Here is a 27,263-nt window from a genome sequence, read left to right on the forward strand (position 1 = left end):
TTATAATGCAATGCTACCCAAAAAGTACTCTTTTCTTCCTAGTTCTGTGCTGCATGCAAAAGTTATTTAAAAAAAACACACACATGTAAACAAATACCCTTTTCCGTATGACCTTTTCTACAATGTTTTCAAAAGTATATTGTCTTTTCAGTTTAACAGAATATTTGTCAACTTTTATTTATAGCTTAAAAGCGTCCCTCAAACTGTCACCAGTTGTCACCAGGAATGCCTTCTATAGGCATGCTGTCATGAGAAAGGCTTTCCTTTTTGAAGAGTCATCCTGGGTCCAAGTCCTTACTGAAGCCAATGCACAAGTACCTTCAGCAACCATTGCATTCTATCAGACAGCCATTTTCAATCTGCATGATGTGAAAGTAAGGGTTAAACACCATAGATAACCAAGCAGCAGTGGTTTGCTCACATGCACTGTTTCTCTCTCTTAATAAAAATAAATAGACACTAAAACCATTAAAGAACATTTTTATTCTTATCAAGTGTGTAGGAGGCAAGCAAAATATTTGCAAGTATGATAAAACAGGACATCACTCAATTTCCACATGACTCAGTGCGTTTTTTTTAACCTCAAAACTGTAATGAAAGATAAAGGCACTTCACAAACTGGATCCCATAAACAAAAAATTGAAATGTCACATTGCTAGTGAATATTGCTAGCACAAATTCACCAGAATAATGTAAGCAGGTAGATATGACCCAGGGCAGATTTCAGACTGCAGTGTTTGAAAGGAACTTTGCTGAGACTCAAAGGAACTCCTGATACTTCATGATGCATCTTCAAAGGTAGAATACCACTTTATTCCCCATTCTGCTGCTCAAATACTTATGGAGAGGTATAGAGCAGTAGACGTGCAAATAAAATGTTAGTCCTCTGGAAAGTCCATGTTTGTTTAGCTGCCGAACAAAGACTGGTTCCATACATTGATCCTTGCAGGAGCTCAGCATTTGGTGGTGTCATGAGCTAACAGTTGTCAAAGCTGATTCTTTTATTAATGGCTGCTAAAGTGTATGTTCCATTTTGGTTTTGTGGCTGAATATTATTACCTGCAAAAGTGAGGACAAAACCCTGGGAGCCTGCTTTTCCATGCTTGTATCCTCAGTTCATGATAATACACTTCTGGGCTTTGGGAGATACAAAGGTCACTTCTCCCCAACCCAAAGGGCATTTTTCTCTTGATGACATAAACAGTCATGCATTCAGTTTATCACTTTCAGACTGATCCTTTGCGTCTTTCTGTTGGCTCTTCTTCTTATTTTTCTCTTTGTATTTCATGTGAAAAAATGCACCTCCTATAATTGCACCTGAAAAACAGAGAGTACTTGTCAGTGAAAAAAGCATTCTGAAAAGATATTTCAGCAAAGAGGCTGACACTGACACTGCAATATGTGTACTGCTTCACAATTTGAATGAAACCAAATGGCTCTGGGGAATGACCACGCAGTGCTGGGGCAGCAGTATGTTCATGGACCCCATTCACTGCCCTGAATATCTCCTTGTTCATATTTGAGTAGCTGTCCTGTGCAACCTGCTGTAGGTGTCCCTGCTGGGGAAAGGGCTGGACCACATGGACCCAGAGGTCCTTACCAAGCTCAGTCACTCTGTGATTCAGTGATTCTCTCCCCTTTCCTCAATAAGAGAAACTCTTTAAAAGAGAGAGAATTTTTACCTGAATGAAAGGCTTTGTCCCATCAAACTGTATTGACTGAAGGTTTGCAGTTCACTTTGTGCTTTGTTGAACTGTTTTCCAGTGTCCATGATCAATGTTTCTTTTAAATAAAGTAAGACTACAGAGGATCCTCTCTCTTGGAACAAAAAGTGCTGAGGTCTCAGATAGCCCTTAGCTCATGAGCTCATGCAGGAATTCATTCTTGTGTCAGACACACCTCCAAAAAATTGCTGTTTTTATGATCATACCTTCTGAGCTACAAGGTCAAACTCAGCACTTGTTATATCGCCAGATTTCAAAAATGTTTTAGATAACTTTCTCTTCCTTTTATCCTTGCCCATCTCTGATCCCTGATCCATGTTAGCTCTGCTTAAGACACTATCATCTGATTTTTCCTTTAAAGTGGAAAAATTATGTTGAAAAATAAACTGTGTATAATCATTTTGGGAATTATTTTTAAAGTCTTTTATGAGCTACATGCACTGTGTTGTTTTCTTTTGTTTTGAAGTTATAATGTGGTAGCAAATTTTACTGTGCTCTCTAAAGCCAACCTACTCTTGCAATTAAAATATCTTTAGTCAGTTACCCATTATAGTTTGTATTTACATATAGCATCATGCTAAGAGAAAGATCAAACTAAGGCATTGTGCAAAAAAATGATGTAAGAAACTTGAACAGAGAGGATAAAGATGCAGATTAATGTTTTTCTCTGTCAATTACTTAATCTGAGCATGTCTTCTCCCATTTTAGGTCTTTTGGATCCCTTTTTTTCCCTGTCTTCAAAATATGAACATGCGTGCATCAAATATGCATTGGCATTTTCTCTAGCTCTAAGGGTTTGGTGTATAGTGTTTTGTCTTTGTCTTTTTGGGTAAATAGTAACTTGTTCTTGGAGACTCATTCTCTTTTCAAATTGGCATAATTATTAAATAGGTCCTTAGGTGTCGGGTGTTCTTTTTTTTTTTCTCCACTTTTATCCTACAGCTTCACCCTACTCTTTTGAATATGAGGTCTATAAAGTATTTAATAATTTTCTTTGATTTTCTCGATGGATCTTTCCTCTCTTCTTCATGGCTCATTCACAGTCTCCCATTCTGGTGCTTGTGATCATCATATTCAAAAATCACATGGTATTGTGCACTGAATTGTTTTTGTTCTTTACTTACGTGGGTACTGGCACCCACCAACAGTCATCCTCACTGATTTTTCACTTATGTTCGTAAAAAGAATACCAGAAAAATGTTTTGTTTTGGAAAAGTTCTGAGCCATTTGTCAAAGGACCGTCAACTCAAGTTCAGGGTAACACTTAATATAATTTACTTTGTTCAAATAAGTGCCAGTTTTCCACAGCTCGAAACAATTTATTCTCACTCTGGAAAATGGAAACCTCCAAAGCTGAAGCAGGTGAAAGAAATAATAATTATAATCTAAGGATGGCAGTTGATCGGGAATCTAAATACAGTAAATAGCATGATATGACTGGACACTTTTTTTGCTATTTTCACTATATCTGAAAACCCAAGACAAGCTTCCAGTCCATTCTCTGATGAGGAAAAGGTGGTAGTTAGCAATGAAGTGGCAATGTGCTATAAGTGTAGGATTTTCTTCTGTCATAACAGCTTCCTATGCCATTATGCATGCATGCAGAAGAACATGCAGTACAAAAGAAATGTATTTCTATGACCAGGAACCTTCAAGTTTGCAGCAACTGTGGTACAGGATCATGATCTGAGGTATGGAATCTCTCTTTTGCTTATTCTGCAACATTTATAACATCTTTCCACAGAATAAGTGAATTAGTGTCAGAAATGCAGCAGCAGCATCTCAATGACCAGATTTCACGTCAACCAAGAAGAAATCACCTACCAATAACTATCAGGACGCCAAGAAGAATCCCAATTGCCTGGCCGGTGCTTGGCTTGGAGTGCTCACGTTCTACTTGTATAAAACATGAATTTTCACTTGAACATGTGCAGATGCTTACTGCAAGAAGAAGTGCCATGAAGTTAATGAGAAGCTTAACAGTGCAGTTTGATCATTCTTACATGTTACTGTTGTCTTGAAATAATAGTTCTGGGCATAGCATACCTTCAAGTACCACTTCTCTCTCCAATTGTGGTACTCCATTGTCATTAATTATCATTGGAGCAGTATATACTTTCTCTTCAAAGTTAGTATGCTTTGGAGAGAGGTAAGCATGAGTAGCTGTAAATAACAAAAAGATATATTAGTGTCAGCACAAGGAAGAAATTTAGCTCAACATTCATTACAGCTGCATATGTTTTTTCTTAAGGCTGTTTTTCCACGTGATGGCACTTCCTGTTTTCCTCCACGTCTTCCTAGGTCTTACTGGTTTGCAAACATTAAGTCAAAAGGGACTGTCTGAATGCACTGTCTGGTCTTTTGTGTCATATGGCCAGAGAATTTCCTTCTTAATTTCTGCAGCAGTCAAATCTAATCTTGGGTTTTGCTACAGTGATGCCATCACATCCAAACCAAGAGTATCAATCATCATGTACTCTTAAAAGGCAAAAACAACTAAAATTGTTCCCAAGAAAATTTGGAGGACAGATCAGCTTTCTAGTGCTCTTATACTGACACATCCAAGACCATCTAAAACTAGGAAATGTGCAAGTGTAACATCCATTGGGATCAGTTTAAAAGTCCATCTAAGCCTCTTATCCCCACAAGAATTGAAGATTACAATAAAAAAGGCAAGCATATGTATTATTTTCTCCTAATAGTCTCCTAGCCTTCATTTTCACTTCAAGGACTTCCTGGACAAGATATAATTTCTTTATTTGAGTTTGTTGAATATTTCTACATCCACAATATCCTCTGACAAGAAGTTCTACAGTCAACTGGTTTCTACTCAAATAACTTTGGATCACCAGTGAACTTTGCCTCCTTATTGCACATCGACATGCTTTGCAGATACATAGAACTGCACAGTTCCTAGCAAAAAAAAAAATAGTATAGAAAACCAAATGTGAATTCCCTCTACTGCAAGAGCTGACCACTTACTCCAATTTTTGATTTTTAGATTATTTATTGTGTCAAAACTTGTCCCTCTCACACTGTGCCAATCCAGACTTATCTAGTGAGACATTTCATCAGAAGACTTTTAGGAATGGGCTTTATCAACCCAGCACTCTTCTTATTCACGTGCTTACTGTCCTCCTTCAAAAAATACAGTTGGATTATGAGGCAGGGCTTCTCTTTGTACACAGATAGCAGTAACTAATAGACAATTTACAAACATCTCTAACTTTGTCAGAAATGACTTATGTTACTCTAAGCTTATTGTATATTTTATTCTTACATGTTTCTTCTCTCCTCAGTACCAGTGAAATTTTAAATAGCAATGTGCTTAATGTTACCTCTTAAATAAATAAATAAATAAATACTTCAGTGTTCAAATAAGTGCATACCAAAACATATGGAATTTCTCAACAACTTACATTTTTTTCTACCTGAAATTTTGGGTATGTGACAGTAGGAATGGAAAGGAATTCAATATTTTGTTATATTTCCCAGATTGTTATATAATTGTTATATTTAAAGAGCCTCATTTTATTATAAGAATAACTTACCATTGACTTTTGAGATTTCCCAATTATTTATTGTATCAATATCATCCTTGAGAGAAAAGGTAATTGTTGAGTAAAATTTCTGTTCGTCATCATCAGTAGCTCGAATTAGTGCTTTCTCTCCTCCTCTGAGCGGGTAGCAGAAGAAAAGAGGATAATCCATATTTAACCGTGGAGGGTTGTCATTCACATCCTTTAAGTTTAATACTAAGGGTGTTTTGAATTTCTGAGCCGCATTATCTGTAGAATTTAATAGAATGCAAAGTTACAAATCACAGCTTGGATGCAGAGGCTGGGTTAGTTAATTTGCAACTATCTTATAGGTATCCTGGTGCAACATCACATGGCAGTGGGAGGTGATACTCTATTCACGGGGAGTGGAGGCAAGGTCTCAGGAGATCCAGATAGACTGATGGTAGCTTCTACTAGTTTTTAAAACAGCATGATTTATTTCTTGCTAACTTAACTTACTGGCAACTAACACTGGCAAACCAAAGGAGGCAGCTAAACCATTGTATCTGGTAAACCTTTGCATTCAAAGTCAGAGCATTCACTCTTTGGAGCATTCTTTTAAGTGTGGAACTCCAAAAATTTCCTCTCTCTCCTCTGTACATGAGAAACACATGTCAATACCCCTGCCACAGGGCCAACATAAGATACTTGGGAAAAGCTCTCAGAATGTTGTCATTTCTTCTGCCCATTTCTATAGGAATGGCCCCACTCCAACTCAGGGTTTGAGGAAGCACACCTTCCTCCTGACATACAGTAACTGCATCTTTATATCCTCCACAACAGTGGACAGTATTATTTTTAATAAGTGCTTAATAAGGGAAAAACAGGATTTATACCTATTCAGTTAGATGTAGTCCAGAGTTTTTAACTTCTGTTTGATGTAAAACACACAAGGAAATCTCCACATGTGAGCTACCTCAAAGACGCTAATGGAGCTAGGAACCTCAATGTATTTCAGACTAACTAATGTATTAGCTTTATTTGTAATAAAATGATTTGTAATCCTATATAGGATTACAAGTTACTCTCCAGATATGTTTTTGGGAACCTTAAACATACCTACAAGAAGATCTAAAATCTTTATATCTGTGGAGAAAAAAAAATGGTAAAAAAGTTGATGCTGAAAACACTGAAGAAATTGTGACCTTCACTGTACACCTTGTTGCTCAAGCAAGTAAAATGGCTTATGATAGCTGACTTCATGAAAGCTGTTTTAATCTTCATGTTCTGCATTTTCAAAATATCCTTTAAGAAAGTTTAATTCTTTAGGGATATATCCTTCTAAAGATATATCACATGTTCCTGTTTTGCTGCCTGGTTCTCATGAATTCATGGGAAATACGGCCATTGCTCATATACCAAGAAGGGCAGAGGATTTATCTATGTGTGTGTATGCAGTTGTTTCATCACTTACTTATCTCTGATGCAACAACATCAACTCTGTACACTTGTTCTTGTTCTCGATCCAAAGCAGAAGCAGTGTATATCTGACCAGTGGTTGAATCAATCCTCAGCCATTTTCTCCAGTCACCTTCTAAGGAATATCTTTAGAAAGAAATAAGAAAAAAAAAAGCATGTACACTATTCCAGAACATGAAAAAATATTGACAAAGAAAATACTTTATTGATTATACGCAAGTAGCTAGATTAATGTTGTACTTGAAGAGAAAGGTCCAAGTAGTACAGCCAACCAGAAGGGACAGACAGAGGAAGAGAGGTCAAACCCATTCATTTCTGGTAGTGATTAAGTTCAGAGGGTATAGAGTGTGAGCAGAACTATGGGAATGCCACCACTCCTCCATCTTACGTGTGCTTCAACCCCACCTTCCTAGTAACTGTAAAACCTGTTGTATTTCTAGCTTTTGATCTAGAAGTATGCTCTGTCCCAATGCCATAACCCTCTCTCCCCATCATGTCTGCCATGTCTTGGTTTTTATGGGGACAGAGGCCATAGGAGGCAGGGGCATAAAAAGCAGCAGAGCCAGGATAAGCAAGGGGCCAGCACCCTAAGATGGGATGCTGTGTAATTACCATAGAAGCAGCCTTGAAACTGGGAGTGCTTTAAAGATCACTGCTTAATTGCCTGTATATTATTGTTTAAAAAAAGAAAAAGAAGAAAGCACAAGGTCTCTGGGTATTTATTTATACAAATTTAACCATGAACACATGACCCAGTTGAAAACATTTGTTTGAATATTTTTCATTGACTACTTTTGTTCTTTCAGTACTCATTACATTAAAAACAGCATGCTGACATGCTTGTACATTTTTACTCTTTATGTTGTACTTCTTTCAACCTATTTTTTGGCATAAATGTGGTTCATGTAAACATGAATTCCTGTCATCTGTCTCTGTCATCATCCCCCAGAGCTTCTGGACTATGTAGCTCACTGTTAAACCATTCTGACTGAAGGCCAAGTCTGTTAAGTTCCCAAAAGTTAGGGAAAAGTAGAAAGCCAGATGATAAACCACTGGGAATAAAAAACCACAGGAGGCCTAATGGTTGTATTCTGCAACTCCATTAACTACTTGGTGTTTAGTCAAATTTCAAGGATTGTTTGGTTTGGATTGATCTTTCCAGCATTCTAGCTGGGAATTGTTCAGAAAGAACCACAAATAGTTTTTCTAACCAACACTGCTGTGAAAGGTACATCCACACCATGTGGCACAGCTTTGTGCATGGATCTGAGATCTGGCAGAGGCTGAAGATATCTTGACCTTATGACAAAGTGTTAGGCACCATATGAGCCGGTCTGAGGTTTTGCATCCCCTCACAAGCATAGGAATTGGCTTGCACAGAGCCTTGCATCCAGAGTGGAGGTAGATCTTTAGTCTTTGACCGTCAGAAAAGAAAACGAATGAATTATCAGTCATGGACCTGAGCGTCACTATTATTTTTGTGTTTTAGGATAAAAAGTGCTAAAGTTTCCTGACAGACATGAAAATCAGCTACTGCCCTACTGGTTCCTGGGAGCATTCAGTATGTCATTCATTTCTTAAAGACATTTGGTAATGTGCATTTGGAAACACTGCTATTTTCAAACCAGTTCTAACTTTTTCCTGGAGACATATATTGTGCTTTTCCACATTTAGTTTCATTGTTCCAGGGCCCCACTGGCAGTGTTTGTCACAACACAGATGGATAGATGACTGAAAAAGCACTGCCCGGAAGTCTCCTGTGGGTAGGTCACTCGCCATCACTCAACAACATCTCTTCCTTCTACTGGGAAATAAGAATAAGCAAGCTTCTCTAAAAGAAAAGCCTTTTTCTGTATTCCAAACACCTTTTACTTCTATTAGAGAGAAAATTATAAATCCTAAGTACAATAAATAAACAAGTATTTGTCACATTTTTTACCGTACAGCATCCCCCTCAGGATCATGGGCCTCCACTGTCATGACCAGAGTATTTACAGGAACATCTTCAGATAATTCTGCAGTGTAAACTTCCTTGTGGAAGGCAGGAGGCTCATCCACATTTGTTACAAAGACTTTGAACAAGGTAAGGGAGCTGGAGTTGTACTGCACTCCTGACACCAGAGGTTCGGGGTTTGTGGCATTGATCACCAGGTTGTGCACTGCAGCTGTTTCAAAATCAAGAGCCTGGATAAATCAGAAAAATGTACTTTAAGCAACGGTCCCACTGCCCGCTTCAGCAAGCACCAGATTGATGTGAGAATGTTCTCATTTTTCATCTGTAGCCCACCTGGCTGAGCCTGACCCATGAGGAGTCAGCAAAGCACAGGCGGAGATCCTCAGTGCTGCTGCCAGAGGGCAGAGAGGAGCTCCCCTGCCTTTCTCACCATGAGAAACAGCAAAATCCTCTTCTTCCCAAGGAAGATGTAGAGGAAATAAAGGAGAACTGTCAAGAGTAAAATGACACTGGGAACAGTCGATTTAAATGAAACCATATGCCCATTTGGAGGCTTCCTTAGGAATTTCTATAATAACGCATTTCCTAATAATGTTGCCACCTGCGTGACTAAGTTTAATAACTGTTTGATATCCTGTTTACAGCAATAGTATTTATAGTTCCATACTAGAAGGCCTTGGATGACCTCTGGCTTATAAAAGTCTTGTGAAGATTGTTACACCATGGAGTTTCTCACAATTGCCTCCTCAGGAAAGAAATGAAACTATGGTCAAGTTTGAATAACTGCTCTTGGCCTGGCTAGTGGCAGGTGAACTTGATGCTAACAAGGTGTCACTTCTTGGAAAATGAGCAATCATTTTTTCAGACCCATAGTTCTTGTCCTTCCAAAAAGGCTAATTCCAAAGAGAGAACTATTTTGTTATTAAAATGTCTAGATTCAGTGGAAAACCTTCCTCGTGTTTCTGATTCCCACATTCAGCATGTGGGATTTATCAGCCACCTCAGCACACACCGACCTTGTCTTTGCCACAGTCAGCGTTTGTCTCTGCAGGAACAAACTGTCCTATGCTGAAACAAACCAGTTTCATCAGTGCCTGGGGGCAAAAGATCACCAGTGATCCTAGATCACCAGTAGGGTGAAAGATCAGTTCCATGATAGCCTACCAATGTGGCTGCAATCAATCACTCCAATAATGCAGTTTTTCCCCTGTGGTACATAGAGATCTCCTGCTCTGTTAGAGAAGGGGGCAACAGCAGGGCCAGCAGCGGTGTGTAGACATATATAGAAGAAGAATAAATCCATCTATTCACCTTGTTAATCTTCAGGAATCCTCGGTTCGTCTCAAAATCTGTCTCTATAATGAACGTGTTGTTTGGATCTCCTTCCTTCACTTGGTAAATGATGTGGGAGCTGCCTGTGGCAGGCTCATCCCCGTCAGTAGCTTGAATTTCTAATAACACCGTTCCTACTGGGAGACTTTCAGCAACAGTCACGTTGTGATACTGAGAAGAGATTGGTGAGATGTGATACAGTGAGCACCATCTGTAGATTAAAACCCAACTTCTGCAACAAGCTCCAACAATAGAGCTGGGCTAACTCACTGCCCGAGATCGGCAAGAAGAGCACTAAAGCAAAGCTGCTTTATCTTCTTTTTTAGCTGCACATTCAGCAAATACAAGGGTATCTCCGTCCATGGGTAAGCAACCAATACAGTCCAGACCAGCAGTCCTAAACCATTTTGGGCAGCTTTTACCTCCTCTGATGAAATTACTCCAAGCACACGCAATGCTCACAGCAGAAGGGACAGTATAGATGTCTGCTCTGTTCCCACTGAACACCCTGATCACAGAGACTGTTGAATATTTAATTGTTCTATGCACCATTGGCCATTGCCACTTTAGCAGTCCAGCATCACTTACTGTATTTGATGTGTGCTATAATCCAGCAATTTTGAGACCAGGTCATGAACTGAGAACTTCTGGCAAGAAAATAAACATTTTTCTGTGTAGGCACAGAGCCAACAGATAGCTGGGCATTGTGGTCAGCAAAGCCCAAAAACTAGTACAACTTCCCCAAGAGGCCACCTACATCTGATGGGTTGGATAGGTTTCCTGAGCCCTGGGCTTCCATTGCCTGAAGTACAGCAGGATCTTGTGCACAGCAGGTGTAGGCATGTTGGCCTCTGCAGCACCTGTAGAGAGACTTGGGCCAATTGCCCAAAGTCAGGGAAGGTCTGTAGGCTTCAGCAGCTCCACCAGAATGAAAGGCAAGTGCCTGGACTTGCTTTGGACCAAGGGCCAGCTGGTCTATGGATGTGGACTGCCATTTTAATTAATTTTAAAGCCTCTTCTTCCCTCTTCCCTTCCCTAGCACATACATTTCTGAAATGAACAGCCTTAATAGAATCACTGCCATTTATTTTCTGGATAGACCTTGTAAGCAGGCTTTACAGCAATTCCTTGCCTTTATTTTCACTCTGTTGCTCTGTTACCTGTTCTGAAAATGGTTAGCTTCCCATTGACTTCTGTAGACATTGAGTCATGCTCAAACATCTGTCAAAAGCTTGTTAGGAACATCAAAGATGGTGTTATAAATACTCACATCTGATTTTTCAAAGATGGGAATCTGGTCGTTGATGTCAATGACATGTATTTGCACATCACAGATTGCCTGGAAAACTGCACGGAAAGAGAACAAGAAATGTCACAGCAACCCTTCTGCCAAAAATAACTTTGCTCTGAAAGAGTTCACTGTGTGCAAAAGTGAACACTGTCAAATTGCTTGAACCAAGCAAAGCCCTGCTGTTGTAAAAACTTGATTTCTAGTGTCTTGTAATCAGTGAAAATCTCACTCTCTATCTTACCATTCTCCTGACTGAAATAGGATAGTCATATCCTATTTCATTTCCCTCATCTTTTCTTTTATTATAGCTCAGCTATGAGCTTTGCCATCTTTCCCAATATCACTTTCATGTATAAAAACTTACCCCCGAGATGTTCTTTTACCTTGTCCTCTTGGCGAACCATTGGACACTGCCCTAATTTTAATTCCAGCCAGACTTATCTTCAGATCCCAATAAATCTGCCCACTCCCTGATCGGGGAACCATAGCTAGGGGACTGTGATTTTAAAACTCTGTCTGTCTGTAAGCTATTCCAGTATAGATGGATTTTTGTGTTTTACACATGTGCTCCATAAACTGAAAGTTAAAAATTGCTTGGTTGGAATTCAAGTAAGTGTTCAAAATAATTCACTGCCTTCTCCTCCAGCAATGTTTTCCTAGTGATGCTGTTTCACTAAGGGGTACATCTCGCTGCTTTGTGCACAAGCATGTTCCACCAAACACAAATTTTGCCTTTCTTTGAGGACCTCAGCTCAAGGCTTTAAGCTTTACATTCCGTACAGTGAACCACAAAGGATTCCCGGGAACTTGCATAATGGACAAGATTGTTACCTCCTGGGCTACATTAAAAAAGGGGTGGCAGGAGGGAGAGGGAGGTGATTGTTCCCCTCTACTCAGCACTTGTGAGGCACCATCTGGAGTACTGCCAGGTCTGGGGACCCCAGTACAGGAAGGACATGGAGCTCTTGGAGCGGGTCCAGAGGAGGGCCACTAAGATTATCAGAGGGCTGGAGCACCTCTCCTATGAAGAAAGGTTGAGGGAACTGGGCTTGTTTAGCTTGGAGAAGTGAAGGCTCCAGGGAGACCTCATTGTCACCTTCCAGTTCTTGAAGGGAGCATATAAACAGGTGGGAAAACAGCTGTTTACAACGGTGGATAGGGATAAGACAAGGGGGAATGGTTTTAAACTGAGAGAGGAGGGGCTTAGGTTAGATATTAGGAAGAAGTTTTTCGCACAGAGGGTGGTGACACACTGGAACAGGTTGCCCAAGGAGGCTGTGGATGCCCCATCCCTGGAGGCATTCAAGGCCAGGCTGGATGTGGCTCTGGGCAGCCTGGTCTGGTGGTTGGCGACCCTGCACATAGCAGGGGGTTGAAACTAGATGATCGTTGTGGTCCTTTTCAACCCAGGCCATTCTATGGTTCTATGTTTTTTGAAGATGAAGTTCATCTCTTAATCTTCTGAAATACATTATCTGGACTTTCTGCATGTATTTATTTATTTACTTATTTATTCATTCATTTATTCATTTATTCATTTATTTGTGAGTGTGTTTGAGAGGTTTTAGGGAGAAAATGCGATATGTAAACAATCAAGCATACATCTTCTCTTTTTTTTTTTTTTCCCTGTGCAAGGAAATCTTTTATTAACAAAGTGCTTGGTTTAACCATGCACTGCCTTAGAGCTGGTTTCTTTCCATTACTTGCACTGTGAATCACGCTGAACATCTCTGCACCTCAAGAACAAGGAAGGACAGTTCTGGAGCAAGTCAGCACCCAGTGCTGCTTCCAGTGAACTCCCTAGGATTCTTGGACAGTGAGGATGTGAGCAAAATTACTTCAACATATAACAGAAAGCGTTACATACCTTCATCTGTCACCTCCACCTTCAGGGAATAGTTAGAGGCAATGCGCTTGTTTAATGAATGGCCATATAACTGCAAAACCCCTGTGTCTTGCTGAATAAAGAACAGGTTACTTGTAGGAACAGCAGGATCCTGACTCAGAATTTTGAATTTCAGCCGAGAATTGAGAGTGTCTTTCTGATCCATGTCTGTGGCAGACAGAGTGCCAATGCTGCTTCCTGGGACAGAGGGGAGAACAGAGTCAGCACAGTGCTCCTATTTCTGCTCAGACATACACACTGGCCACAGCAACACCAGTAAATATACAGCTCAGTGGAAAACTCTGCAGTGGACACAATCATTTGAATTCTTATAGTTTTTTCCTTTAGCATTCCAACCAGCTGGTCTGGGCCTGTGCTATTTGTTCTGATCTAAAATGTCTATTGATCTATCTGCAATAGACACTTTAGACTTGAAACCAAATAACTGATGCGAAGACATAGGGATGAATTTTGGTAATGGCTCATTGAAGTCAAAGGTATTATGCTGGAGGAGCACCAGGATGAGAAGAAATGAGTTCAGATCAATTTTAGAACAACATTTATAGAAATGATAACAACTGAAATGATAATATAAGTGTTGGTTTGTTGTGGGTTTTTTGTTTGTTTGTTTTCTTTTAACACTCTAAGCGCTAGTCAAAACCTGTGGTTATGGGAAGATGTAATGTTATGTTTTATATTGAACACTATTTTTTAAATGCAGCTATGGAGTCTGACTTCGGACAGTTTATTGATCTCCTTTCTGTGTGAACTATCAACATGGAAACAAGAGGGCTGTTAGCACAGAAGAATGTTCCTCCATTTTACAGTTTGGGGTCCAAATTTCTGTCTCTGTTTGCAGCCAGCCAGAAAAAGAGGACCAGAATTATATGTATAAATGAATGGAAGATATTTTCTTACCTCCGCTTTCGTTTTCTTGAACTTCAAGTATAGTAACAGCATTCTGGCACACTGGGGGGTTGTCATTAATGTCTTCCACAACAACATTAATTTTCAGAGGTTTGTCCACCAGTTCTCCTTCTTTGTCTTTTGTGATCACAAAGAATGAATACTGCAATGAATGAATATTGAGATTAGGTGTGTTGAATGTCTAAACTGACATTTGCATTTAAATAGATAACTATGGAAGCTTACAATGCTAACAAAATATTCCCTCATTTAACCATTCAGTATTTTCTCTCTGTTTACTTCAGAGCTCTTCCATTATTTGTACACAAGATCTGAGTTCTCAAAAGAACTGAAAAATCCTGAATATGTCAATGTCCTGTGAACTTACTCTCTCAAAAATTCAAGAAAAGCAGGAATATCTCATTTTTGTCGGTTTCCAAGTGAATCTGTTACATCCAAAGAAGGGATTCCTCCAGCATAGCTGATCCCTAGCCTTTCTGTCCCCAGATTTCCTCCAAGAAAAAAGAACAGAGGGTTTTCTGTATAGAAACCCATCATATAGAGAACTTCAGGGTAACTTTACAGTTACAGCTGCAACTTATACTCCTCCTCTGCTATGGTCTCTGGGATCTGGAGTGGATTTAGAATATCCTCTTGTGAACCAACAACCCTGCCATAGTGTGTTCTGCACTGCATATTATACATAATGTCATGGGTGGTGATTGCTACACCAGACCCACATGGAAGTATTGTAGGGTAGAAGACATAAGTCTCTCTTATAGTATAGTAGGTGAATATGCTTTCACATCTACTAAGAAATTAAACTTTAATTTCCTTTTTTCCCCCCATGTCCTCCTTAGCTTCCTTGTGTTTACTCCCACACCACTAATCAGCTTCCTGCTATGCTCTCTCCCACCAGCTAAGTTGCACGTGTTTACTTACAGCATCTTTTTCTTCCCTGTCCAATGGCTCAGTCACATAAATAGACCCATTCTGATCGATGGAAAATGGGAACTTGGCCAGACTCTCTTTTTCAAAAACCTCATAAATTACATCTGGCTCATTTGAGTGCACCTAAAACCACAAAAATTAGTCAGGACAGGAAGTCATAAGTGTGGATTGAGATTTAACAGGGATCATTTCTGGGCCACAAACAGAAAAGATTGCATTCCTGTTAGATACATAAACAAGAAAATTAGCAGTTTGGCAGGCTCTCAGGACAAGGCTCAGAAAAACTGGCCGATAGTCCACTCCCGTTCTCTGCATAGTTGTGGTAAAGCAATTTTATCTCAGTTTCTCCAGCTGTCAAACATGGGCTATCTTTTTGCGAGAGGGTTTTGTGAAGGTTAATGGCGATACAGGAGAAGAAACTGTATTAACACTCATCTATTCCATCTCCTCTCACTGCCTTTTACAGCTTCTTGTTCTTGGTTTGTCTAATTCAGAGCATCAAAGCAAATATCCACTACCTACCTGCACATAATTGTGTGTAAGTTCATTAAATGCATCAATGTCCATGACATGGAATCTTTAGTGGAGTACCTCAGATTTAAAATTAAATTAAGTAAGGAGTGTCAAACTAGTGTAGGAGCTGGTATTACTGTTTATATTTCATACAGTCTAACAGCAACTTCATTTCATTTTCCACTAGCAAATCAGCACACCAATAACTGCCAGTTAACATACAGTTTATATACAAGCCACCTAGAATATGAGCACCAAGCTTTTCTTCCACCTATTTTCACTCTGGGCTTCCTTGGGCTGTCACCAAGGCCAGTGGAAACAGCACCCAAGCAGTTAGTCCTGCAAACACAGTTGGACAAATTCGACTAGGCCCAGGAGATGATTGCACTGAGGGTCCAAGTGCCAAGGTGGTTTTCAAAGTCAAGCATTTATGAAAGGCTGTCAGTCTGTTGGTTAATTTTTACTGGTGCATACATCACTCTCACTCTGCAATTATGGACAAAATATTTTGTTTGTCCAGTGAAACATCAGAAGAGAAATACCATCAGAATGCAGGAATCTGAAGGAGGGTTTTAAGCCCTTCTTAGATACTGTTGAGGAAGCATGTGCATTATGTGACACAAAACTGGCCACAGAAGATGTCTCTGGGTAAGGGGAACTATTCACAACGGGGCTGCAGTGGAGCTGGACCCCTGATAGGCTGTTCTGTAGACAGAAAAGGCTAATTTCAGAATGACCTTAAATGGTCCAGCTCTTGATTTGTCCAAAGCCTGAAAGGTGGACCTTCTGTGTTACAGAAAGACAAAAAAGCACAGCAGGAGAGAAGAGTAGCACCATCGCAGAGGCACCAAATTGCCACACATCAGGAACTACCATGGTGTGTCTTGAGAGCGTGAGAAGAGACACACAGCTCATCCCCATCGGGACTATGTGGGGTTTTCCATCCTCTGGGACACCCATGCAAGATCATATCTTCGGCAGAGACCACACATCTGCTATCACTAGAAGTGCCTGTTAGTATCCTCCAAGACTTTTCTCACAGATCTCTATATTTCACAGCTCTGTTTCAATCTCTAAACTAATTCACCCAGGGTGTCCTCATTTTATCTTTCATATTGTGGCAAACAGCCATGTAAGGTACCTTTTTTCTTTCAGACACTACCTTATAAGAAACTTTTCAAAAGTTTCCTCCATTCATGGGATATTCTTGCACAGAAGTGATGCTAACAGCCTCTGCAAACTGAAGGACAATTCTAGCCTCTCTATCTCCATATCTTTAGCCCATTAATTTCATACTAACAATATGCTAATGAGCCCTGTCCTGAAGATCATTTCCAAAGTATATTATATGGAAAATAACTGGGAAGTGCTAAAGTCCTGGAGAATTAATCACTGAACTCAGTGAGCTGGAATGAAACAATCCTATGGTACTGAGTAGCCTTGCAGGAACTGAAGCCAAGGACCTTACCTGGCTGATATTGACAGGATGGGGCTGGGTTGAGTTTTCCTTAATTGTGATGGTGGGAGGAGCCTTCCACAGGCTCTCCTTCACAGTGATGATCACGTCAACACTGTTCTTGAAAGCATTTTCTGTCATCCCTGCCATGTCCTTCACAGAGACGACGAGTGTGAAAGTGTCCTGCTTTTGGGGGTCTAAGTAGTAAGAGCCTAGGGACAAAGCAAAAAGTTGTAAGCAAAATGAAGCAGAGGCTGGGAGATGTTCCACCTGACCGTTGCTTCCTATGTGCATCTTGCTTCTGCTTCTGCTGGAGGCTTACTCCTCAAATGGGCCTCTATGCCAAATCTCAGCAAGCTGTATTTTTCAGGTTGCTGCTTTTGGTTTTCTAGATTTCAAAGAGTAGAACTACCCCCAGGATCTGGTTTAGTGTAGTCAGAGTTTTGTTTCTATGTATATCCAGAAATGTATGCTTCTTTTCTGACAGACAAATAATTTTACATACCTGTCCTACTTGGTGAGATTTCTCCAGTTAAACTATTAATCTGAAAAAGCATTTCTGCATAAGGATTGGGAAAATGGTGGAGAATGCTGTAGTTCAGTTGTGCATGGGGAGTTGTAGGATCATCGAGGTCAGTAGCATGGACACGCATGAAGGGCTTGCCTGTTTGGATTAGAGAGACAGTGATAACAATTTAGTCTCAACTCGTAGTCCATCTGTGCAGAGCTCATAAGCCAAGAAGTCAGATTGCAGTGAGCTGCCTCTGTTTCATTTCACATCTCTTGTGTTAAGCTATGTTTGGGCATGGAGATTACATTTCTTGTGTGCCACCTCGTGGGTCCACTATCTCTGCTTAATAGGTTCACAACAGGGGTGAAAACCAGTAAATGTAGAAGTGGAAGAGAGAACTCTTCCAGCCAAAGAGTGCCTGTAACTGGATTGTAGCTCACTGGTATCTCTTACTTTAAAGTCACTTTGTAGTCCTTATGCAAATCAGTTCAACTCAAAGCACCCTGAGAAGAATGCCATACAAGGAGTCGTGATATGCTCCTTGTAAACAAAGGAGCAATCATAAAATGAAAAAAAAACAAAACGGAGATGCATGGTAAGATAAACAAAATTTTACATTTTGAGCACCTATGTAATATTCAAAATCTTTTTGCCTTGGATGAGGTTAAAGTATACACTAAAATATTGGTTTTCTAGCTCCATATAGCCTAATATGCATATTATTTATTGACTGTTTCCTCTTGATTCCATGGTCACAGTAATAGAGCTGGCTGAGCTATTTGTTTCATTTCCAAAATACGGGTCTCAAACTGCTCTTTGGTACTTCCTTATGACTGGAATGGATTTCTGCAATCCACAATCCAAGTTTCTCTGGTAAATACTAAGGTTCACCGTGTGTTTTGAGAAGCATCTATCATAGTAAACACATAGTCCCTGTCTACTCTCGCTTTTTATTTCACTGATGTTCAAAGATTTACATACTTTTAATGTTCTCTTTCTGTATAAGCTTAGGCAACTTTTAACTTTTGAACTTCTTCAAGCATGAAGTTGTTCATTTTTCCTTTTCAGTGCAGTGAAGAGGACAGCAATATTTCCCTATTAAGTAATACTTGCAAAGCAAGAAGTACAATGAAAAATTTCTGATTACACTCATCCCTTTACACCACACAGTGGTCACTTTTTTGCATATTCATTTATATTATACTTGCTTGCATCTTTATTTAGTACAATCTTGTGGGAAGGAAAACTTTTTTTCAGCTTATTGAAGCATGGCACACAGTTAAGTTACCACTTAACTTTTCTATCTAACTTCCTACTAACTGTAATATTAAATTATTATGATGATTACCTGCACGGGAGTTCTGCCTCACTACTCCAGTGTATTGTGTTTGGTCAAATTTTGGTGGGTTGTCATTGATATCCTCAACATATATTGTAACAGTACATGGACCTTTCACTACATCTCCATTTTTATCCAGGCTTTCCACCTAGATTTGGAAAAAGAAAAACAAAAGAATATTTCAATGCAGATAAATTGAGGATTTAAAAACCTAAATGAAAGTCAGGTTGTCAAATGCAAGGTCATTTTTACTATGCTACAAATCTGGTGAGAGTCATACTGAGTGGTTCCAACAACGGACAAATTCACTGCAGTAGCACACTGACAATGATTCACCATACTAAGCAGTGTCAGCAAAAGAGAATAAGTCCCTCCTGCATTTGCTGACATTTTTCAGAGAGCAATTTCTATGTTCCAGCCTCAGCAAACTACTTTTACTCAGACACAGCTTTGGCCTAAAGATTTCTTTTAAGCAGAAATGGATGCTTTCTAAAGAACAAGGAGAAAACTCAACATGATATAGAAAAATCAAGTGTGCCACAGTTAACATCAACCAGAAAAGTAAGCTGATCTAATGGTTTGTTAATACAACTTAATTCTTAGTTCTGATTACATTTTTGTTCCAAACACTTTGACTTCTCATTTTTTCAGTCTTGTTTGACTTTCAAGCAACAAGTATATATTATATCTGTCAGACTTCATTTTGTTTGCATGTAATCAATCAAATCACAATTATTTATACTTAACCAAGTATCATTATTCAGCTCTGTCATTTTTCTTCTTGTCTGTAAAGGATTTGCAAGTTTAGAGTTAATAACTTCTGGGGCTAGGAAATTGTCCTTTCTAATACTTGCCATTCCAAATGTGCTTTAGAGCTGATAACATGAAAACATTAAACCTGAAGATCTAGACATCTTGTTCTGTAGAAAAATAGCTAAGCCTAGCCAAAGCATCATCACATTCTCTGTCTGCTCAGACATTGATCCTCTCATAATCATTTCTTTCTCCACTCTCAGTGCCTCAAAGAAGGAAATGCCATTTTTGACATAGAATAAGAGCACAAGGCTGTACTGAGTCAAAAAGATTGTTTATTTGCTGTCCCACTCCCAAGAGCATTCATGATAAGATCCTTATGGAATGAATATAACAGGGCAAGCATACTATCATCTTTTGTCTAGTAGCTTCCAACATCTGCCAAACAGCTTTCTGCTGCTAACACAGGTTACATCTGTGCTTCTGTGTCTAAATATCTTCTAGTCACATCGTTTGTCTCTAAGTAGTAGATTATAACCTTCCTAAATAGATTATGATAGTTTATTTTCATGTTCTAACCATGGGATTCACCACAACAGTCTTCAGCAGTTACAGGCAAGCCTAATTTGTGGCACCATATTTCACTTCCAATCAAGTGTTCTCCTCATGTTAGGACAATTAATGGATTGGTTTTGACATCAGGATAAATTTTGTTCTCAGTGTAATCTTCCTGTGAAAATCTTTCTGTAAAATCTGTAATTGTAAAATCACATCTTTGAGCAATGCTCAGAATAAAAAAATTAAGAAGCTGTCTATTAATATAGACAGAAGAAATAATTTGAAATTCCGGCACAGTTTTCTATTCGTTTCATGTTTCCCCCAAAATAAATTGAATGTGAATAACCCTTCCTTTTCATTTTTCATTGAGTTTTTACCTGCAGATTGTGCACAGCTTTGGTCTCCCAGTCCAGAGACCCATTGAGATACAGCATTCCTGTATGCGGCAGAATGTCAATTAGTTCATCCTTTTCACCAGTTGCTCTGAATATCACATCGGGAGACTCAGATGTGAACTAGAATGTGGAAAAATCAGAACAAAAATCAACATTTTTTTCAGAACTTTCAGCATAATTTAAATAATTTTGGGCTTTTGTGTCTTTTAAAATCTATTGCCAATAGTGTGCTTGGTTTGAAGAATGATATTGCAAGAGTCTGCTCAAAAAATCTGCTGTTTTCTGATCCCTCTCCAAAACAGAGAGTTTTCACACCATTTCCTGAATGCTGCAGGAAATCCCAAGTGTGGTTTCTTTCCAAAGCAAACGTCTGTCTAGAACAGGACTTTGTCTGAGCACAGGAATGGAAAATAATGACACACATCCTCCATTTGCCTGAGAGCTGGATCTGTCCTTCTGTGGTTGTGGTTTCAGGAAGAAAATCTCAGAGCCTAAGGAAAATGATGACACAGTTGCATGGAAAGCTATTCTCGAGGAATGCTGATTTTATTAATCTCTATCATACAATATGCCCTTAATATTTTTGCTTAAGAGAAGGGGTTGTCTCCTGTTTGGTTTGGGTTTTTTTGTTTTGTTTTGTTTTGTTTTGTTTTTTTGCATATAGACTCTTGAATTCACAGATAAAGGAAATCAAAGTTAATTTCAAATCCTTTCCGGGGACTGCTTGTCCCATCAGCACAGACAGTAACACGGTCCCTGAGGTAAGCATGTGAAGACTATGGGGTTTTTGACAAGTGGATATCAAGAGACACTGATTACCTGGTAAATGGGGCGCACTCCCGTTCCCTCTGGAATTGAAAAATTCATGTCTTTAAGAGGTCCGGTTAAATGCAGGTCCCCCATATTCTGGCATGCAGCCTGTGAGGGAGGGAGAGTGGGGGGGGAGGAGGGGAGAAGAGAGCAGCTTAGGAACATCTGCTGTCATCAGGCACAAACAAAAACCCTCCACTTCCAAGCCCCTTGCAAGTCATTTTGCTGCACTGTAATGGAAGAGATACTTGACTGAACATCTCCGAGTGTGTATTCATTTTTAAAGATTTTTTTTTTTTTTTAATGGGTAGATAGTGATAGGGCAAGGAGGAATAGTTTTAAACTAAAGGAGGGAAGATTTAGATTAGATGTCAGGGGAAGTTTTTACTGAGAGGACAGCGAAGTGCTGGAACAGGTTGCCCAGAGAGGTTGTAGATGCCCCACCCCTGCCAGTGTTCAAAGCCAGGTTGGAGGGGGCCCTGGCCAATCTGATCTAGCACTTGATCTAGCAGCTGGCAACCCTGCCTGTGACAGGGATTTGGAACTTTATGATACTTGAAGTCCCTTCCAACCCAAGCCATTCTATGATTCTATGATTCTATAATGAACTGAGATTTTACCAACTTTCAAGAGCAAATAGGCACACTGAAGAGCTGACATTAGACTAAGAGCAAAAGAAGATAAACAGAAGTGTTACTGGACTACACCAATGTCCCCAGCGGAACCAACACATCCATCCAGGAGCCATGCAACCCTGTGGCACAAGTGCTTTCCAGCACCCCACTGGAGAAGGAAACAAACTGGGGATATACTTCATGTTATTTCCTCAGAAAATTCAAATGGAATCATGAAATGTGTTGTGAGGGAAAAAGCTGGGCATCTCCAGGTCCCCAGTTCCATCACTCCCAACATCAGAGCAGGCCACACAGGCCTGTACCACACAGGTCCTATGCTTTCACATTGTAAGCGTAAAGCCCTACTGCAGCAAACATGCTCAGCTAATATCCTGCTGGCAATCCCTTCACAGGCTGCTTTTTTTCACAAATTTTTCATGACTTTTATAACCAACCCCTGTCTGGCGCCCGAAGATCTCCAGGCACACACTTGCCCTAAAGTTTCAGGGCGGTTCTTGTTTCCAAATGAAAAAGGCAAGGTCTCTTGGAGCAGCTCTTAGAGCAGCATACGAGACAACTCAGCCTCCGGTTCTGCAAGGGCAAAACCAAAATCCTAAAGAACATCTATTCTCCTCTCTGTCTCTAAAGTCACGTCAATGCTGTCAAGCTACCTGCCAGAATTACAGTGCTATTGTTGGGCTGCACTCCCTGCTGAGATCCTCCCAGAGTTTTGCTCTCTTTATTCCGGAGGAAAAATGAGTTTATTCTGTTCTATGGATTCAGAGAGACATTGCCACACTATTCACAGCTCTTTGGAGTCAGGCACTGTGCTGCATGACTTTTCCCCTGGATTTGGTCCTGATGCTGCCAGGACAGCTATTTAGCCTCTCACAGAAAAGCACAGTTTACATATCACCAAGGGAAAACTTAATTCCAAATAATACATAGCTAAGTTCAGCACAATTTACCCTAAAGCACTGTTCTGTGTGTATGTGTCACAAGTTGCAGTTGAATAACGCCAGATTGTACTTATTAATAGCCAGAGATTTTGCCCTCTTCGCCTGCAAGGGTAACTTCTTGCAAATGGGAAAACTGGAATATTGTGAGAACTGGGGTAAGAGTTGTGAGGTGAGAGGAAAGAATTCTAATGAACATTAGTGACAGTAGATACATACCCAAAGAAACCATGTGATAGCTATGCATACCAGGATACAGTACTTTATGGCTACCCTTTGCTGTTTCACTGGATGTTGATAGCTCATCTCAAGACAGGGGGTTAGCAGGACCCCACATCTGAATTACTCTGCTTCTTCCCACGTGGCACTGGTGGGCACAGCCTGATCCCCACAAATCTCTGGAGGTTTTCCCAGGGCCATTTTTTGGAGGGGTTTTCCTTGGTCATGCTTGACAGCGGGAGTTGCCCCGCTGTGAGGAACAAAGGCTGACACCATAAAACCCAACAGGTTCAAAGTGCAGGCTGTGAAGCAAGTGAGATATCTCTTCCTGTCAATTAAAATTGCTTTATGTGCACCATAAATGTTTCCAAACGTATGTCTACAGCATGAATCATTCCTCAGGGGCCTAAAGGGGAAATAAGGTTTACTCCTTGGCCTATAAGCTGGCTGACAACTCAGTTTCAAACAGCCATACGGCTGTGGCATGGCTTCCTGGGATCGGCCACAGCCTCTGATAAGGGAAGCAGCAGCAAGGTGCTCCCTGATGCACACCAGTCCTATTGCCCAGAGTCTCCCCATTTTAAGGCACTTTTTCATAGACTTGAATTTGATTCATTCTTATCTTTCCTATTGATTTCAATTCTAAAGAACAAGAAGTCAGAGAAGCCTTTATGGACAGCAGGAAATCTATTGAATATAAAAGATGAGATCCATAAATGGCATAATTCATACATTTCAACTCCACAAAATTACCTAAGTAGTTTATATACTTGAAATAATGAGGTTGAATAATTAATATGTATGGGTTAAACCATATGCCATTATATGCCATAAAATACACAGAGGCACAGAATTGCACAGGTTGAAGGGACCTCCATAGATCGAGTCCAACCCCCCTGCTAAAGCAAGTACCCTTCAATAGGTCGCACAGGTAGGCATCCAGACAGATCTTGAATATCTCCAGAGAAGGGTACTCCACAACCCCTCCGGGCAACCTGTTCCAGTGCTCAGTCAACATTTGTTTACTATCTATGGGTTCTAATACAGGACAGTGCACTAGGATGTGACAGATGTCTGCATTGCTTAATGGTTTGTAGCAGTATTTTTAAATCTTAACTGGCAAAAAAGCCAATCTATTGGAAAAAGTGATATCTAAGGAGGAACTACAAGAAGCAAAATAGATAAACTTGTTTCTTCCAAATATATATTTTTTTTTTCCTCATCAGTGACATGGCTACTTAACCTTTGGTCATAGGATCACATTCACAGTTACGATGTCCTCCTGCACCGAGGTTTACAGCTGCTTAGCTGAGCTCTTTTCATGTTAGAGCTCCGAGGCCCCTGGGCAACCTTTGACATTTTCTTCCAAGATAAATGAAGGAAAAACTACAACTCACCCACTGAATGGCAAGCAGAAATTGAAGTCCACACAGCTTAAACATACTGGAATATGATTTGCTTCAGCTCCTGCAAAGAAGAGGTGAGAGTAACTTTAAGCCTATGAGCTGGCCAACTCTATCTGTGCGTAGGGATTACAGGTAAACCTTTATAAAGTTATAAAGATGAGCACTGGAGGACCACCCAGGAGCCACAGGAATGAGAACGACACAGTTGTCCCCAGGTTGCTGGAGGTCCCAGATGCTGTGAGAGCCTCAGGTGGCTGTTAGAAATAAGTTAAAATCAGCACAAAATGTCAAGTAATGCGGTCTCACTACTGGGCTGGTCAGCATCACACAAACCCTCTTCATTTCTGCGTTACTAAACGCAAAAGCGAGTTCAAAGGGAACATATAACCACAGAAAAACGTACATTTTGTGGAAGCTGCCCTAAGGGCCCTGTCTTCTGGTTACAAAACCACTCCTTGCACTTTGCAGAAGCAGAGGGAGCACCCCTTAAAACTAGCTGGCTACTGGAAATGAAATTTCCAAACCAGGGAGCACGGCATGTCTCAGGGGAACCTGGTTTTCCAAAAAAAGGCAGTGACTGGTGTTACATCCTCCTGCAAATGAAACAGTTCCTCAGAAATGAAATCTTGCTTTCTCACTGCTTCCAGATTTTAACTAAAAGGATGAGACTGGTCCTGAAGAGAGGTGAGGTGGGGGTACAGTGCTGATGACTCCAGTGCAGATCCATGTTCACCTGACTCACACCTGTAGGTATCAGTCAGCCACCACAGCCCTGTCCCTTAGAGGCATCCACTGAAATAAAACAGCCTGGAGGCACAGCACTCTCTCTAGTGCTTGGCCTTTCTATCATACCTTTTTTAAACTTTATTTTCTTTAACATCTGACTAAAAATAGGGCCTGCAAATATAGAAATCATTGTCCATGTTGCTGCTCCCTCTATCACTTATTTCGAGGTGTAACACAGCGTTTTCTCTTGCTCATTCTGAGCACGGTTTCATTACGTGTGCAATTGCACCCTTTGAAATTACTGGGCTTTTTTCATGTACCAGAGCTAGCTGGGTGAGTACTGGAAGAAAGTATAACAGCACTCCTTTGAAACAAGAGGTGATGAGGAAAGTCATTAAATCTGTCTAAAAAGAATGGCTGAAGGGCAAACCTTCAATGCCTGGCACTGATACTGTTGAGAAGGTCCCTCACTGCTTTGCCTGCAGCCAGAGGAGATGGAACTGTGCACAAGTAAGATGGAGAGAAGTCATTCTGAACCGCCTGTGAAGATACCTCCTGCTCTCAATATTGCAATTAGATAGTCCATGGAGATGTGGGCCATTCCTCTGTCTGGCAACCTCTCTGCTCCTCCCAGCATCTTCTGAATACACTGGCCAGTTTCAACTGCATTCAGTAGCAGACAGGAGCCTCAAAAAATGAATTATTTATGGTGGCAACTGGGACAGAAGACCTGGGAATAGCATGGTTTGGGCTTAGGGAAAAGAGAAGGAGCAAGAGAAGAGAAAGTTTATGGATGCGGCATGTTCACCCTTAGCATAAGGAACAGAAAGTGCACTCTTTCATGTCTGTCTGTGCTGTGTTTTTGTCAGGTGTCTCTGCCCAGAACTGACTGCAAAGTTTGGTAGTGGAAATACAGCCATTTCTTGGATTGGACACAAAGTGTCCTTTCTGGAAATAAATATCATGCCCTAATGAGGTACCCTTTGCAGGGCCTGTTGTAAGGCAGTGATGGGTGGTATGAATCTCCATACTATGCATTTTTAGTGTCAGCCATTGCATGGCTGAAAGCTGCTGCCAAGTCACAGCGCTATCAAAGACCAGAGCACTAAAATACGTACTCTTCTGTCACTTAGAATAGATTTTGGGTGTATATGAACAGATACATAACTTATCAGTATTAGACAGTTTCAGGATTGGAATAGTAACAAAAGCAGCATGAGATCTGGATGAGGACTGGACCCATATTTCCCCCTTCATTTCTCTGTTTCATTGCACCCTGTATCCCTAGTAATTCTTTTGGTTCCCCTACCTGAACAGAAATCTCTAGGATAATCTCTAGCATGCACATATCTCAGCAACTTTCAATAATAAACATTCAGAGAAGAAAGAACATTCCTGGAGGCTAAAGATCAGGAACAATCAGAAATATTTTGTTCCATGGAAAAAAGAAAAAAAAAGAAAAAAAAAGAAAAAAAAGAGTTGATTTCCTTAAAATGATTGATTTCAGATGTTAAAATTCAGTGAAGAGAAAACAGGGGAAATAGATCCAAATCAAATACAAACCAGACAGCCTCAGCACAAGCAGACATCCATTTTACAAGGACAGCTGAGTTCCCAACACTGCCAGCAAAGCTTTCAGCAAACCTCTTGTTTCAGCCTTTAAAATCTCTCAGTGAAACGACAGCTAGCTCACCCCTTACCTGTAACACAAAAAGCTTCTTTTGATCTAAAAAATGCTTCTTTCTTCCAGCCGTGCTGCTTGCCTTTGCACAGGTTGGCCGTGTCCGTCTGTGCGTCTCCGCACAGTGTAGAGTTTCTGAGACTCGCCCTAGAGGTTCAGCAGCTCAAACATTAACAGCATGGAGAATTATTGATTCTTAATGACTAGGTGTGGTGGCACAAAATGGCAGCTGCGGAAGGAAGCAGTTCAGCTCTAAGATAATTTACAGCCTCCAGTATATTTTATGTCCCTTTGGGTTTTCCTT

At 40.3% G+C, this 27,263-nt stretch overlaps 1 protein-coding gene across 1 annotated transcript; it reads right to left on the reverse strand.

Annotated features, from left to right (window-relative positions):
• Positions 1–463: 463 nt before the first annotated feature.
• Positions 464–27,138, reverse strand: CDH17 (cadherin 17). Its single transcript, XM_003205179.5, has 18 exons — positions 26,979–27,138; positions 24,544–24,613; positions 21,367–21,465; positions 20,530–20,667; positions 18,851–18,989; positions 17,497–17,655; positions 17,004–17,203; positions 15,014–15,145; positions 14,084–14,234; positions 13,148–13,363; positions 11,260–11,336; positions 9,969–10,160; positions 8,643–8,887; positions 6,699–6,829; positions 5,276–5,512; positions 3,771–3,887; positions 3,549–3,665; positions 464–1,317 (listed from the first exon to the last, which is right to left on the reverse strand). The coding sequence occupies exons 2-18, from the start codon at positions 24,586–24,588 to the stop codon at positions 1,205–1,207; spliced, it is 2,508 nt and encodes an 835-aa protein (XP_003205227.1). The 5' UTR covers positions 24,589–24,613; positions 26,979–27,138; the 3' UTR covers positions 464–1,204.
• Between the last annotated feature and the right edge of the window lie 125 nt (positions 27,139–27,263).

Source organism: Meleagris gallopavo, chromosome 3, assembly GCF_905368555.1.
Source record: "Meleagris gallopavo chromosome 3, MGAL_WU_HG_1.1, whole genome shotgun sequence".
NCBI lineage: Eukaryota > Metazoa > Chordata > Aves > Galliformes > Phasianidae > Meleagris > Meleagris gallopavo.